The sequence below is a fragment of the Myodes glareolus genome, chromosome 7, assembly GCF_982192425.1.
Source record: "Myodes glareolus chromosome 7, mMyoGla1.1, whole genome shotgun sequence".
Lineage (NCBI taxonomy): Eukaryota > Metazoa > Chordata > Mammalia > Rodentia > Cricetidae > Myodes > Myodes glareolus.
In genome coordinates, this window is record NC_142032.1 from 70,229,025 (window position 1) to 70,246,143 (window position 17,119).

The window sequence follows — 17,119 nt, forward strand, 5'->3', positions numbered from 1 at the left end:
TCTCATCTTTCATTCCTTAGTAGCCCCCATCTGCTCGGCTGTTTTCCTAAGCCATTGATTCAGGCCTGGTTTTATTGCATTTCACAGTGTGCTTAAGTGTCCCATCCACTTCCTCATCTCATTACCAGAGACAATTTACATGAGGGTAAACCAAGGATGTCAAGGTGATCTGTTCTGCTGCTGCATTTTGTCCAACCGTGGGCATCAGGGCTTTCCCAGGGTGGGCGGGGGACAACAGGTGAGAGGAAAGGCCAGTCAGGCCTGTCAGAACCCTGCTGATTCTCTCTAAGGAGGTCTGATGTGCTAACCGTAGACCCTGGCAAGCCACATTGGGCTTAGCAGTAAACATTAAGACTACCTGTGTAATGTGGTATGACATGTAAAGCAATGGCGGGGGGGGGGGGGACGGGGGACTAGTTGAATCTGAGTTATCCTAGGTGGAAGGAAGATGTGTTAACTGATTTCCCATCTCGGCCTTTCAGGATCACTGTTACTACCACGGACACGTGCAAGGAGATGCTGCCTCAATGGTCAGCCTCAGCACTTGCTCAGGTCTCAGGTAAGTGGACATGACCATGGACGTTCTGGTTTAACCATCCCTAGACCACCCGTTTCTCTCAGCACTCACTCGAAGACCCTGGGCAAGTGGGAGGTGGCCTGTGTAGTTACTCTCAATGGCACAGCTAACCCAAGATCTTAGCGTCTCCTTCATTTCCCCTCTTTAAATTCTTTCCTCGGGTTGGGGTATGGGACTGGGGGCCTGAGAACCACGGAACTAACTGAGTTTAGGCTCCCAAGAGTGATCTGAGGCTGGGGCTATGGATCAGTGGTAGAAATGCCTAACAAAGACAGACCCAGTCTCCGAGACTGCCAGAAAATGAAAGAACACAGGCATCGCATGAACGATCCTCTGTGTCCACAGCTCTGATGCTTAAAACTTCCAAGTGCTAAAAGATAGGGCACTGTTTATTAACATCACAGCTGCTGGCTTAATCAAAACAGATTTAAGGCCCCCTTCTTGCTGGGAGAGAAAAGAAAGAATTTAACATTGACCAAGTGGAGTTGACTTCAGGCCTACCTGGGCAGGATTTCACTGTAGGTAAGAGTAAGTAATACTGACCTTTTATCACCCTGGAATTGCCTACTCTCGGCCTTGCCCTTCCAAGACCCAGCCAGTTGCGACCACCGACTTTTACTGGAAAATCTGCTTGTCTGATAAATTCCCATTCTTGCCTTGCTTCCCCCCACTAGATCTGTGTATTGAGTTGTGAGCTGTCAGTTTGTATCCTCACATTCTAAAATGGCTCGGGTCAGGGCACTGGAGAGGAGCTCCAGGGCAGGGAGGGCAGAGAAGAACCCAGAAAATATACCAGCTTCGATGACAGGGTGGGACTGTGCTGTGTATGTCTGCAGTAACTGCCGTCTCTGGAGTTCTGTGAGGGTTTGGGGAGAATGAGACACCACACACACCACAGCGTACAGACACAGAACAATTCAACATGGCTTCACACACAGAAATGGCATAAAGCATACCATAAATATGCAATCAACGGCCTACCACACACACATATACACACCACAAACGGTTTAATAAACACATAGAGGCAATAAACAACACAGCCTCAATATACACAGAGAGAGAGAGGGAGAGGGAGAGGGAGAAGGAGAGGGAGAGAGAGAGAGAGAGAGAGAGAGAGAGAGAGAGAGAGAGAGATCGCACCCACTCTCGCTCTACAGCCCCCTGTCATTCCATGCAGTGTTCTCTTTGGCTCATGTAGGATTGGTCTATTCCTTCACCTGCTACATAAAGTTCCATTTTACATGCACCATGCATCTCATTTTTCCCACTTGTGCACATGGGGGTGTGGGTTTTGCTGGTTTCTGCATTTTCTCAGTTTTAGGCAACAATGTTCTTAGCACAAGCTGGCCTTCACGTGTGGGCTAGAGAGGGCATGGCGTGTGGCAGGGAGGGCACACGCTCTTTCCCTGGGACTAGTCACACTCCTGAGTCTGTCTTTTTCAAAGAGCTGCCTTGATTGTCATGGTGATCCACAGAAAATGGGGGTTCACTGCTTCACAGTCTCCCCAGTGTTCAGCACATCTCCTTTTCTCCTGAGTGTTTGGCACTGGACTCTAGGGCTGTGTCCACAGCTGTTCCTCTCCTTTACCCCCGTCTAGACCTGCTCAGGTAAGAAGAGCGGCATGTAAACATGTGGCCAAGATGTTTTTCTAAAAAGCCACAGTGTTCATGTAACCCCTGTTCTTGTCATCTAATCCTGTCTGTGTCTGGAACTTATCATATCTAGAGCACACACACACGCACTATGCATATGTGTGTGAGCGAGCATGCATGTGTGCACGCACACACACACACGCACTCACGCGCACACACACACAACACACATACACACTGCGTTGTTTTACACATCCTTGACATGGCGTTGATGGAGCTCCATTGAGCCTCAGTGCATCTGGTGGTCTGAGAAAGGAAGGCAGTGTCTTGTGTGTGCTCAGTTCTCTCTGGCTCTTCATTTATTCATGGGATACTAGCGTGACCCCAGTGCTCTTCTAGGTCTTAGGGATTCAGCAGCACATAAATTATATTCCTCGGAGAGCACCACCTAGGAGGGGGCAAGGGACAGAGAGTGAGTGACACGAGTGATTATAGGGAGGGATGGAGCTGAGAAAGGCCAGAAGGTCTGAGATGGGAGATGAAGGCAGGACACAGGCCCTGATGGGAAGTGTTTTAGCTTGAACTACCACACAAAATCATACAGACTGGGTGACTCAGACCTCTCCCAGTTCCAGAGGCTGAGTTTAGGGTCAAGCTGCTGACATGATAAGCTTCCTTCTGCGCGCTCACTCCAGGCTTTTGGTTGGCACCACCTTGATATGTGTTCCCATGACTTCCTCCTGTGTGTACAGAGACGGGGAGCTCCGGTGCTGGTTCCTTCTGTGACCCCTCCCTGTGACTTCGTCCTCGTGGCCTGAACCGAACTTCTCATCTCTCCGGAAGCCCCACATCCTAACACTACCACATTGTAGACTAACACTTAGGTGCATGGATTGTCGGTGCAGGGCAAAGGCACTTAGACCAAAATGGGCAGAGTTTTATTTTGGTTGGGACATATTGAATCGTATTTTGGTGGCAAAGAAGTTGCTGGTCTTGGTAAGCTTACATCCTGAGGGGTTGGGGTTGGGGTGCATGAAGACCTCTCTTCCAAGTTCAGCGAACACCCTCCAAGTGCATCTTAACTTATTTTCTTTTTTCTTTTTTTGGTGGGAGGGGGGAGGCGACAGTCAAGACAAGGTTTCTCTGTGTATCCCTGACTGCTGGCTGTCTTGTAACTATCTCTATAGACTAGGCTGACCTCGAACTCAGAGATCCACCTGCCTCTGCCTCCTCTGCCTCTTCCTCCCAAGTACTGGGATTAAAGAGATGTGCTACCACCACCCGACTGCTATTCGATTTCTTGAGACAAGATCTCACATAGCCCAGGCTGGCCTAGAACTCATAGTCAAGGCTTGCTCAGAATTCTGATTCTCCTGGCACAGTCTCTCCAGCGCTCTGGTTACAAACACATGCCACAAATGGCTTCTGTTGTCTGCCTTCAGGCCTTGTGAGGCCTGTGAACCTTCCCCTTTCTCCAGGAGGGAGTCCTGATGGCCGTCATCATACCCAGCCCAGAAGAAGCAACTATACAGCACATCCTAAGGGGACAAGCTGCCCCAGGAATCCCTGTGTCACTCAGCCACCACATACTTCATCCTTCCTAGGCTGTCCACTGAATGTCTATTCCCATACACTGCCTGGCCTCCACAGACTCCTACAAAATTACAGGTAACCCCCATCTAGCAAAGTCACCCAAACACAGCAGTGTCTACATCGGTACCCACCTCCCACCCCCCGTCCCTGGGAAACATTCCTCTCCCCAGCCACAGACTCCAGAACTGGGAACTGAAGAAGGCTGTGCAGTCACCAGCTGCGCCCCTAAGCCCCACCCCATCTTCTTGCCGCTCTAACACAGGTCACTCATTAACAGAGAAATCACAGACCCAAGCTGTCAACTTTATCTTTCAAGCCGAGAAGCAGAACACCGCATCCAATCTATAGCTCTCTGACAGAAGAATCAATCAGGGCTGGAAATAAAGAAAAACTGTATTTATCCATAGCGGCCAGCATGGTAGACATTAAGAAAGGAAATAGGGATAAACTTTCTGCTAAGTATAGGGTGTTCTGGAAACATAGAGACCCAAGGGCATGGAAATGCCTGTGAGTGTCATCAATTCAGAGAGAAGCAGCTGTGCAAGTGTATATATCACAGTCTGTCCATAATGGCAGGCAAAGTTCACCCTTGTGCCCAACTCTGATCAATTCATAGATTCATAGTTGCTCCTCTTGTACAATTTAGAGCTAGAAGACGTGTGTGTGTGTGCATGTGTACACGTGTACTGTGATGTATGTACATGGGTGTGGGCAGACATATGGAAGTCAGAGGTGGGCATTGGGTCTTCCGTTGCCATCTATCACATTTTCTGAAGCAAGGTCTCTCTCTGAGCCTGGAGGTCTCCAGTTCAGCTAGACCAGCTGGTCAGTGAGGCCTCAGGATCCACCTGTCCCCACCTCCTCAAGGCTGGGGTACAGATGCGAACTGCCACAGCCAGCTTTTCCTCAGTGCTGGGCATCTGGACTCAGGTCTTCATACTTGTATGATAAGCGTTTTACTCACTGAAGACTTCCCTGGCTCTGGACCAGCATTCTTTCTTTTCAGCGCCACGTCCTCTTCCCTGAGGGAGCTGCCTGTCTTGCTGACATCATCCCTGCTTCCCCTCTGCCTGCACTTAGTTGGCCTTTGCAAAGTCCACTCTCCCATCAAGGTCAAATCAAGGGGGCACCTTTCCATGAGACCTCCATCTAGTCTAGCTCTGCCCTGAACCATGAGGCCAGTGTGTGCTCACTTATTTCAGTTCCGACAGCATCACTGGAGCTCTGTAAATACCTGTCCATACCCTGCATGTTCATTCTTTTCTCTGCCTCTTGCTGACCTAAGGTAAGAGCCTTCAGTGTGGGGAACATTCCCGACACATCCTGTCTACCCCTTGGTCATAGACTGGAGCTCTTAGCGGAGGGCTTCAGATGTGAGAGGCAGCACAAGATGGTTATTGAAATCCAACTAAATAAAGTGTTAAGGACTGGAGGTACAGCTCCTAGCATCCATAAGGCTCTGGGTTTGATTCTCAACACCACAAAAACTAATAAAATTAAATTATCAGGATAGGAGGTTTGTTTGTGCCTATTGAATAAGTATATACATTATTATATTCCTGAAAGTTTGTCTTGATTTCAATTGTATGATATGACATATATAACACCAAATTTTATGTATTAAATACGAAAGAGGTTTCTTTCCCCCGTGCAGTTTGAACATAGTCTTCAAGTGCTTCCCACAAAGGAGAGTTGATGCGTGTCCTCCCTAGAATGAGGGTAACCACTGTCATAGTTACTTTTCTCATGGCTATGACAAACTACCTGACCAAAGCAACTTAAGGGAAAGAGGGCCACTCTGGGCTCACAGTTGGGGACTGAAGTCCATCACAGTGGAGAGGCTAAACAACAGTCTTAGCCATGGGAGCAGGGACATGAGCAGCTAGTCACAGCGCAGCCATAATCAGGAAGCAGAGAGAGAGGATGCGTATAGTCATCTTGCTTCCTCTGTTCTTTATATTCAGCCTGGCCCCCAGCCTGTTGAATGGCGCCCCCAGCCTGTGGAATGGCGCCACCAGCCGCCCACATTTAGGGTTGGTTTTCTCAGTTAAAAGTCTCTGGAAATACCTTCAGGGGTGACTCCTCTCCCATGTGAAATTCATTCAGGTTGACAGTGAAGACTCGTCAACCGTCATAACCACCATAATCAAAATAAGAGCCTGCAATTGGGAATCCAGACACACACAACCCTTGTAGGATAACTGCTGTGTGGATGCAATATTATTGTTTGTAATTTGACAAACCAAATTGACATATCTGAAGAAATCGACTGTCTATCTATCTCATGTAGGCCTGTCTTCTTGCTGCCAGTGGCCTGTGTTGATCTCTGGCACCGTTTTTTTTTGGTGCACGTGTCATTCCACAGTGTCTGCCTCCATCTCCACTTCATCTTCTTCATCATCTGTGTGTTACCTTCTGGCTCTTGTAGGGACATGTCCTCAGAGTTAGGTCCCCCTCTCAGAACAAGGTCATTTTAACAGATGACTTCAGTTACACCTAAGTGTGATCCATTGAGAGGTACTAGAGTTTAGCCCTTAAAGCATCTCTCTGTTCAACTTGCCCCCAGAGTGTCCTTGGACTTGCATTATTTGACTGGTGAAACAGGTCTATGCCATCTGCTTTGCAGAATTTCTATAAATGCTAGCGAGGACAATGCACTCAAGAGCCTGGAGATCCAAAGTGCCTGAGGAAAGGGGACTGGAGAGATGGCTCAGTGGTTAAGAGCACTTATTGCTCTTGCTGGCAATGCAGGTTCGGTTCCCAGCACCTACACGGTGGTTGACAACAGTCTGTAACTCCAGTTCCAGGGGATCTGGCTCCCTCTTCTGGTTTTGTGGGCACTGCATGCAGACATATGCACAGGCAAAATATCTAAACACATAAAACAAAAATAAATAAATATATGTTTAAAGACCTGGGACCAACAGTGTTTCTGATCTGCCCACATTTAGGATTTGGGGCTTTCTGACTAAGGATACTCAGCCTGCAAATAACTATTTTTAAATGCTTTGTAATAGTTTTATCTTCAGCATCTTTTGCCATGCACCTCCCACTGGTGGCATAGTACACTTGAAACAGGAGCCGCAGGCTGGCGGTCTTTGTGCCTAACTCAGTACTTGGCACATGGTTGTGGCGGTCATAATAATGAATGCTTGTTTTGCGTGTGCATGAGAAATTCACATGGGAGTTGGTTCTGAAAATAAGCCTATGCTAATTTTGCTAATATTAGCTAATATTGCTGCCATCGCAGCTTATCAAACATACATGAGAGAGGATATTACTTTTACCCATGAGCTCTTCCAGAAAAAGGGATTGAAATGAAATTTCATGCCAGCTGCATTTCTGTCTTATGATTGACAGCATGATACAGAGACTAAAAGTTCTTCCTCAGGAAATGCTGTTAGCAGTGTTGGCACTGAACATGCAGAGGAAAATCTGTATTTCCTCACTGTCGTCTTATTGCAGGGAGTCAAGATCCATGTGCCACATTCCTGCTTGTCCGGGACTAATAAGCAAGTGGTTAAAAAAAATAACAACATTAAGTTGCATTATTACCCGATGCACCCTTGCTTCAGGGACTAAAATCTGAATTTTCAGCACAAAAGCTTTACCTGGAGGGAATATAGATCCGATGTGTTTCCCCAATGAAACCTAACAAAGCCAACTTAGCAGTTTGATAAATTCCTCTTCATGTCCATTCAAGGGGAAAATAACAATACTTTAAATATTTCCGTTGTTATGGGGATTTGTTTGTTTTATTCTGTTTTGTTTCTGACAGGGTCTCATGTAGCCAAATGCTGGCTTCAAATTGCCTCTAGAACTGAGGATTCCCTTAAGCCTAACTTCACCTTCCATCTCCCAAGTGCAAGGACTGTGCAAACTGACATGGTGCTAAGAAGGAAATGAGCCCAGGGTCTCGTGCAGGCTAGACAAGCATGTCACCAGCTGCGTAGCGTCTCCAGCCCCAGACTTGGCGTCTGAAGGGAAGGCCATTGATTTTCACTGCAGCCACTCATCTCTCGGGGCTGTCTTTTCCTCCTGTTGCTTGACTCCTCTAGACCCTGTTCTGAGAGCCTCATTCCTCTCTAAGCTGTGCTGATGGCGATGGGTGGGGGTGTACCAAGAAACACAAGCCTCAGATGCATGGGTCAGGAGTGGATCCCCAGATCTTCCTTGAGCTGCCTGGGACCTCAGCCGCATGAAGGCCACCCCAGTAATAGGTATAATGGGACTGAACCCCCAGTCTCTATCTTTCCCAAGCACTCACACGTCGTCTTGACTTAGCCCTTCCCTCCTTGCATACCGGAGAGGGTAGAACCCTACTTTCAAAATCTGCTAGACTCAAATTCTCTACTCTGAGATTCTTCCAACTTGAAGTTTATAATCAAACATTTATGACATCTACCCTAAAACAAATTCCCTCCCTTATCTAACTTGGGGCCAGAAAGGGCTGTGAGAACATCACATTTTTACATCTCAGAAACCTTGAGTGCTTGGATCTTGGACTGCTCTTTCCAGAGATCTTTACAGCTAAATGATTAATTATGCCCAAGATAGTCCAAAGCAATTATTTAATTATGCTGTATTGTAGGCTGCCAACTGTGTGAAGCAAAGGGGAGGCCTTCACCCCTGTTTCTCAACATCTGGCCTTTGGATGACTTAAAAGATAAAAGGAGATATGAGAACATTTTTATGACCAAGTAACAATTTCTAGAACTTTCCACTAAGTAGAAAAAAAAATACCTTTCAGCGATTGGCTTCTCTCTCATGATTAGAGCATGATGCCATGTTTCATTCTGTGTCCCCAGCTGACTGGGTGGGTAAGGATTGCAGAAAACAGCCAATAACATATGGTGGAGTGGAAAGAAGCTGCAGTTGCCCTTCAGTCACCTTTCTTTCTACTTTGTCTTTCTGGTTTGCTTTGCTTTTAAGGCTTTATTCCCCTTAATTCAGGCTTTCTAAAGTTAAGAGTACTGATCAAAAATTCCAGTCACCCATCACAAACTTAGAAATGTTAGCTTCATTTCAAGAAGCAGTTCAGTGTAAGAGATGCAGGCCGCCCCTCATAGTTGTAGCCCAGAGGTGTGCCCAGGTCATAGATCTAGACATGCTCACAGATACTGTCTTGTGGGGAGGTGGGGGGGGCATCTATTTGCAGCTGTCTTTTCATCTGCGGTGGCATACTGATTCTTCCTGAATCCTCCACAGCTCTCTCTGGTTTCTAACGGCTCCATGCCTGGGTGCTGTCCTTTCTCCTAGAGGGTGAACGTCCTAGCAGTGGTCTGTGCCTCCCACTGCCTGTGACACCTCAGCAAAGTTGGTAAAAGAAGCGCCGATCCGTCTTGAGTGAGTCGCTGTGTATTTAAGGCTCAACCCAAAGAGATACCTAATCCCTCAGCCCTCTTCCCTCCATGGCATTTGAGTATGGAAGACGACCAGCGAGAATAGCTGTGATCTGGAGAGAGCACTCTGTTCCTAAAGGGCTGGCTTTGCAGGTGTGAGGACCCATGTCAAAAACACCTGTAGCTGTGTGAGCCCGTGGTCCCAGTGCTAGGGAACTGGGGACAGAAGGATCCCTGGGACTTTCTACACAGCCAGTCCAACCAAACCAGCAAACGCTGGGCTCATTGAGAGGCCTTATCCCAAAACATTAGGTGGACTTGAAGAAAACAGTTGATGTCATTTAACCCCAGCGCTTCGTCATTAATATTTGCCTGGCTGGTGTGTCTAATGGTGACAGTGAGACAGTGGAGTCACCCACGAGTGAGTTAGAGTTAATCTGGGACTTTAGATCTAGGATTTGTTTTATGAAATGGCATGAGCCTGCATTTGGGACACGCATATTTAGAATTATGTTTTCTTTTGATGAACGGTTCTCTTTGTCAGTATGAAGTGATGTTATCTCCTCTGACGAGAACTGGCCTCAGTCTGTCTTGTCAGATATTAGGATAGCAACGCCGGCTTCTCCTTGCTCCATTTGCTTGGGATACTTTTATTTTAACCCTTTCTCTCTGAGGTGATGTTTATTTTGGGGCAGAAGGTGCATTTCTTGGAGGCAGTAAAATAAGAATTCTGTTCCCTAATCTGGTCCTCTCGTCTGACTCTCTTGATGGGATAACTGAGACAATCCACAGACAGAGTTATCGGTGACACGTGCGTGTGTGCCCCCGTCATTCTTGTTGATTGTACGGCATCTGAGGATTTCTTAGTACTCTTTGGTTTAATTTCTTTTTAGTATCATTTATTTTTTGCTCCTCTGGTCTCTCAGATGTGTTTATCTTTCTTTTCAGTCCCAAGGGTTCCCCACGGTGTTCTCTGTAAGAGTGGTTTGATGGCCATGAGTTCCTTTTGCCTGCCTTTATCACCTTCAGTTACCAGAGATAGTTCTGCAGGTTACAGTCAGCTGGGTTGGCAGTTGTGATCGCTTAGATTTTGAAATACCTCACACTGAGCCTTCTGTGCATGTAAGGTTTTGATTGAAAAGCCAGCAATTGTTCTGATGGTCTTGTCTTTCCCGCCGGCTGGATGAGTCCTTCTCCTTAGTAGCTTTCCGTGTACTTCCCTTGTTATACATTCTTAAAGTGTAATTTGACACAGGAAGCCCCTTCTCCAGTCTTGTCTGTTTGGTGTTCCGTGTCCCTCTTGAATCTGGGTCGGCTTCTCTCTCCCTAGATTTGGAGTTTTTTTTTTCTTCCATAGTTATTTTCTTCTGAGAAATAGCTTCATCTTTGGCTTGAAAGTCTTCTTCTCCTTCCGTGTCCATGATTTGTGATTGTGTGGCCTGTCCCCAAGTTCTTGCATGTTCCATCCATACATTTTTTTAAAATCTGTCCCTGGCTCTGATGGACTGATCCGCTTGCTCTGTTTTGTCTTCCTGCCCCTTGTACTCCACCATGGGCTACTCTGGTGGTGAAGCTTTATGCTGAACTTTCATTGGCTCTATTGTGTTTTCATTTCAGTTGAGTTTCCTTCAGTGTCTTTTTCCTTTCTGTTTCCATATCATGAATTGACTTTTTTATCTAGTCAGTTGTTTGTTTGTGCTCTCTCAGAAAATATCTGTGCCCTTCACAGATTGCTTGAACATCTTTATAATTATTCCTTTGAATTTTGTGACTAGCATTTTGTCTGAGTCCCTTTCACGAGGAGCCATGACTTTAGATTTGCTGATTTGGGAGAAGACACACAGTCCTGATATTTCATGTTCCTTCTGTCTTTGCACTTGGATCTGCCCGTGTGAGGTTAGATGATTAGTTAAGGTTTTTGATTCTTTTCAGGTCACCTCTCTTCTTTCTGGAAGGGCTTTATAGTATACAGTATAGTATGTAGTATAGTATATAGTATAATATATAGTATAGTATGTAGTATAATATATAGTATAGTATAATTCAGGAGCGTCGGGTTGTAGTAGTGTCATGATGGGCAAGTTTCCCCTCCATCAGACTGGTGTTACAGACACCAGGATCTATCTCCAGCCCATTGCTGTGGTCTGATGCTGACTGCAGGAATCATCACTGTTGGCGGGGGGATGGGGGGACACTGAAGCTGTGGGGAGAGGGCTGAGAGCTCGATGGAGATAGAAGAGAACACAGCCAATGGCCTGGATGTTGGGGGTTTGCCTTGCACGGCAGCCCTCCCCCCCCCCCCCGCATTGCCTGCCTTGTTCTGCTCTGAGATATCCTTTGTTCTTCTCCTGTGAGTTCCTAGCTCCACCTCTGTGTGGAGTTTTCTTAATGAGCTGCTTGGCTCTGTTCTATGAACTGGGGCTAGCTGAGGTGACTTCCATCCAACTGCCTTCTTGTTTGATTTGCAGGGCCTCAGCAGGGGTGTCTCTGCAGGGCCTCAGCAGGGGTGTCTCTGCAGGGCCTCAGCAGGGGTGTCTCTGCAGGGCCTCAGCAGGGGTGTCTCTGCAGGGCCTCAGCAGGGGTGTCTCTGCAGGGCCTCAGCAGGGGTGTCTCTGCAGGGCCTCAGCAGGGGTGTCTCTGCAGGGCCTCAGCAGGGGTGTCTCTGCAGGGCCTCAGCAGGGGTGTCTCTGCAGGGCCTCAGCAGGGGTGTCTCTGCAGGGCCTCAGCAGGGGTGTCTCTGCAGGGCCTCAGCAGGGGTGTCTCTGCAGGGCCTCAGCAGGGGTGTCTCTGCAGGGCCTCAGCAGGGGTGTCTCTGCAGGGCCCAAAGCAGTGGTTAGAGCTTATACTTGGCTCCTACCGCCTCACTGTTCCCACTGGGACATTAATGGGGTCCCGGTGGCAATCTCTGGGGACCCAGTCAATAAAATCTCTATTAACACAGCTTTTATAGGTTTTTCTGGAGAAGGCCCTTTCACCTGGTTTGCGGTCAACTGCTGGAGTTTGCTGGAATCTGTATCTGTGGCTGCAGCGAGTTCGGGTTCAATAACATAGGAAGTTTGTTAGAGCTTTGACCAAGCGGATCCTGGGGGCTGTTAGGGGAGTGATGAGGTACCCCCGTTCTCTTTACATCCCTGACTATAATCAATTGTTCGCTCTGGCTTCTAAGCTACACTATCTTACCCAGGGTTGCTCTGCCCACGTATTTTAAAACTCTGTGCCTAACTGTTGGCTCATAGGGTTCTGTTTGGTCATTGTCATTCCCAGAAGGGTGTGTGTCTTACAAAGGCTGCATTGACTCTCAGGGAGCCACCAAAAGCCAGCATTTCTGTGAGCAGGATCCATTCACAGAGTATAGATTCACCTCAAATTATCAGTCTTTGAAATAACCCATGAACAGCAGCCTGATGTGTGGATCTGTCCTCATCCAAGGAAGAGAGATGCAACCATGTAAACAGTAATTTTGCCATCAGTGAAGCAGTCGTGACAGGAAGTTACTCTTATCTACATGGTGCTTGGTGAAGAAACCAAATTCCCGACACTCAGGAGCCTAAACAAGCTTGCATAGCTAGGAAGTGGCAGAGTTGCAGCTTTGAACCTGGAGCTGCAGGGCTCAGATAGCCCTGGCCCAGCCACAGGACAGGGTGGCTCTCACAGGGTTCCTCAAGTCTATAATGGGCTCTTCATTTGATGTGCAAGCAAGGAGATTGGAGTTCAGATCCCCAAACCCCAAGTAAATGCCTAATGGACATAGCAGCTGTAATTCTAGCCTTGCAAAGTGTACAGATGTGATGCCTGGAGCAAGCTATCTAGTCTGACTAGTCATCAGTGATCTCTGAGATTGATTGAGAATAAGGTGCAAAGGGATCCAAGAGGATTCCTAAAATGCATCTCACACACACACACCAATACAGACATAAGTAAAAGTAACAATGAATCTTTTTTTAAAAAAAATCTATCTTCATCATAAATAAGGAACTGTCCTTGAAATGAATATTTGTATTCCCTTTTCAACAGGGGACTTATCGTGTTTGAAAACAAGACCTACATCTTAGAGCCAATGAAGAACACCACCGACAGATACCAACTCGTCCCAGCTGAGAGCCTGAAGAGCATCCCGGGCTTGTGTGGGTCACATCATAACCATTCCAGCCTCACCATGGAAACTGTCTCCCCTGAACCCTCTCAAATGTGGTCAAGAAGGGTAAGAGGGAATCTCAAGTTCATGCTTCTTGAGTGGAAGGCTGAAGGAAAGGGACATGCAGGCCTCGAAGGTCTGGAGCAGCCTTGCTGCTGGATACAGTGTGGATGGAAAGATCCGCATCCCTCTGGAGGCAGGGGATGTCCTGGGAAGAGTATGGTCACAAATGCAAACCCCTGCCTCTCCCCTGCAGGTGCAAGCATCAGATTCGTTAGCATGTGGTGAGCGAAATCTCATCATCAGGGTCAGGAGGTTGCCAAGGTCACCACCACGAGCATAGACAGTAGGGTGACCAGCAAAACGAGCTTGGCTCCTCGCCCCTTCTCGTTCTCCATGTTGAGGTTTCCATGCCCATGGTCTATTCCACAGTTTGGAATCTCAGAACTGGGTATAGAAAATGAACCACCTTTACCCACCTGCTTATGCAGAGAGCCTCTGAGCCTTCTCCAGCGGTTTTCCTAAAGTCTTGTTCATCCTTAGGCCGCGCTGCCAGTGCTTGTCCCTGCCCTCCAGGGCCATGCAGCAGCCTGCCTTTTCTAACCTCCCTCCATGACTCTTTTTGCTGCAGCACCGGAGTTGTTTACAGAGTCTAACTACAAGCTGACTCCCCTCACCAACATTTCCCATCATTCCCTGGAATGACTCTACACTATGGTACTCACTCATGGTCATTCACATGGGCCGTCTAGACCACAGTGGGGCTTTGTTGGCCCAAAGCAAAGGGTCTTTTCCACTGCTAGGTTATAACCAGAGATGAAAGTATTAACCTTTTTCTGGTTCCTTTGTTTTGTTTGGGAGTGGAGGTGTGTATGTGTGTGTTTTCTATTCTTCACTTGAGAATAAATATTTAAAAATCAAATGGATGGTGCCCCCCTTTGCTAACATTTTATTGGCAAGGATAGCAAGAGTGACATGTTCTTCATATCCCTCAACACATTTTGCCTTTCCCAGCTTTAGCTAACAGTCACCTAACTTTGAGCTAACAATATACCTAACTGTCAACATTCCATGAAGATGATTCTTGGTGTATTGGAACCCATCCATCTTTCCTTTCTTCCTTCCTTCCTTCCTTCCTTCCTTCCTTCCTTCCTTCCTTCCTTCCTTCCTTCCTTCCTTCTTTCCTTCCTTCCTTCTTTTTCTTCCTTTGCTTCATTTGCTTTCCATCACTACTAAGGCCTCATGCACACTAGGCCAAGTGTGCTACCACTGACCTACCCTCTACCCCTCTAAATCCTCTAAGTTTAAACAACAAGAGTTCCGTTCCATTCGTTTGCCCCTCCCTAGCATTCTCTTTATACCTGGCCAGAGTGTCTGTTTAAACTGTTCTCAGCCACCCGGTTCTGAACTTTGCCCTATCCAGCCAGATTCTCTGTCATGAGATTCAATCCCCTTTCCCCTTTAATGATTCCCAAAATAGTCCGTGTCAAATGCCCAAAACATTAGTTTTTCTGCCTCCTCATAGAAAGAAGAACTCTCCCCTTTACTTGCTGCTTACTTACTTAAGGAATGAGGATGGAAGTCTATCTGAATTCGAGGTTTTTAAAACTACCCAGAAATACCAGGGGTAGTGGTGCACCCCTGAAATCCTAGCACTGGAGGGTGGAGGTAGGGATGAAGAGGTCAAGGGCATTCTCACTACATAACCAATTCAGGGGATCCTATTTCAAAATGACAAAATGAAGCCAGGAAAAATATCTCAGTCAGCAAAGTGTATGTACGTATACCTGAGTGTGACCCCCAGAACTTATACTAATACATTTTTTAAAAGCCAGACATGCTGATGCTATTTTGTAATCCCAGCTCTGGGAAGGTGGAGACAGGAGGATCTCTGGGGCTCCCTGGCCAGCCAGTCTAGACTTCTTGGCAAGTTCAGTGAACATTTCTGTCCCAATCAAAGCAAAACAAACAAACACAAAACTAACCAACCAATAGCAGCAAACCTATGAATGATATCCTGAGGAAGAATACTTGAAGCTTCCTTCTGTCCTCTACATACCTGCACATATGAGCACATGCACCTACACACACACACACACACACACACACACACACACACACACACACACACACGAGAGGTGGTATTGGGGGTAGACAGACAGAGAGACAGACAGAAGAGGGGGGAGGGAGGGAGGAAAGGAGGGAAAGTAGAGAGGGGAAGGAAGGGAGAGAAAGGGAGGAGAGAGAGAGAAAGAGAGAGAGAGAGAGAGAGAGAGAGAGAGAGAATATCCCCAGCGGCAGCAATAGCATCTCAGCTCTGGAAGGGTCCCTCTTGCATTCCCCCTGCCCTACCTCTCTTGAGTAACAGACTTAAGAGCTGGCATCAGAGACAGCCTCTCTGGTCCCTCTCATGTTTATTCCACTCTTCAAACATCCCTGCTTTTGAGTCCAGACCCCAGCTAGGATGTGACTGAGCCAAGCCTCACCCATCATAAACAAGTGGAACATTTGCATTTTGTTTTCCAGGCTCTTGGCTTTGAGTACCTGGTTGAATGCCTGTTAGCCACATTGCATGATTTATAACTTGACAGTTTAAATGATGCTCACATGTGCTCCCATTCCATTTAGAAGTACAAACTTGCTCTGTACTTGCTGACTGTGGTTTAATTCTCTGAGCATACACAGCTCCCTAGAACCATGATTGGCACCATCATCTCCAGTCCCACCGACATGGAGAAAAATGAGAAAGCCTGCCTAATGACGCTGTTTTGCTAATTTGAGAACGTAAGTGAACCTTTAAATGGAAGGGGGAGGCATGGATGCCAGTGTCTCGTTCACTCCGGCTCCCACTCATGCTCGGACATTTCCTGGGATGGTCTCCCACGAGGGAAAGAACTTACCCTAAACTGAGAGCAGATAATAAAGACAGTACAAAAAGTAATTTTCCAATAGGAAGAATACTTGGGAGTTGCAGGCACCTAGAAGATCATTTTGGAGAGCTCTGTGGTGAACAGGCAGAGCAGAGATTCAAGTTGCATGCCCATCCCTTGCCTCACTATGCTGCCTTTTATTCTATACTTTAAAAAAAAATCAATATAACTGCAGCTAATTAATCTTGTTTATGCAGTGCACCAAGCATTATGCAGTGCTCTTCTCCAGCATTTTCCTGACCTGCCCCCTACCAAATGTATACTATCTCGGTTTCTCTGCAGATGTTTGCATTTTTCTGCAGGGAGCACCAGGAATCCCTCTGATCTAGGCGGTCACACTGACTATCGTATAAAGCTGAGCTGTTTGTCACTTTTACAGGGCTCTGTGTTAGATTATAGAGAGAGCCCCATTTGCTTCTGGAAGGCAGAGGTGTCTTTTCTCTCTGGGAATTTTTAAGTCCAGCCTGACGTATCTTGGTACTCGGCTCACCTGCCTGGACTCCTTCCCTCCCCGTTGCTATGCCTGCAAGAATGGAAACGGGAAGCTTGGGAGGCAGCTCCATTTGCAAGGTGCTTGCCTCCCATACACATGGCTTCAAGGGCTAACGCTGGCATCAGATGAACTGGAGATGATGGTGCGTGCCTGTGATCCCAGCACTCTAGAGATGGAGGCAGGGAGATCAGGAGTTCGAGGTCGGCCTCAGGTTCATAGTAAGTTAGAGGCCAGCCTGGGCTCCACAAGACCACATCTGAAAGCAAGCAAACAAAAAGAATAGAAAGAGATTTTAGTAGCCACATTAGTCAGCTTTGTGAGAGAGACAAAGGCTAAATCTGCTAAGAAGAAAATCAAGCTGTGCATCCCAATAGCAGAGAAACGAATTGCTTCGGGAAGGCAGTGAGTGGCCTTGGTCTTCTCTACCCCTATATCTCCAGTACCTAACCCACC

The 17,119-nt window shown here is 47.1% G+C and overlaps 1 protein-coding gene across 1 annotated transcript in view; it reads left to right on the plus strand.

Annotated features, from left to right (window-relative positions):
* Nucleotides 1–17,119, plus strand: part of Adam12 (ADAM metallopeptidase domain 12) — a 311,146-nt gene that overhangs the window by 207,411 nt on the left and 86,616 nt on the right. Inside the window, exons 5-6 of the mRNA XM_048455333.3 lie at nucleotides 483–559; nucleotides 13,123–13,309. Coding sequence (XP_048311290.3) covers nucleotides 483–559; nucleotides 13,123–13,309 — 264 coding nt within the window. The remainder of the gene's footprint in view (nucleotides 1–482; nucleotides 560–13,122; nucleotides 13,310–17,119) is intronic.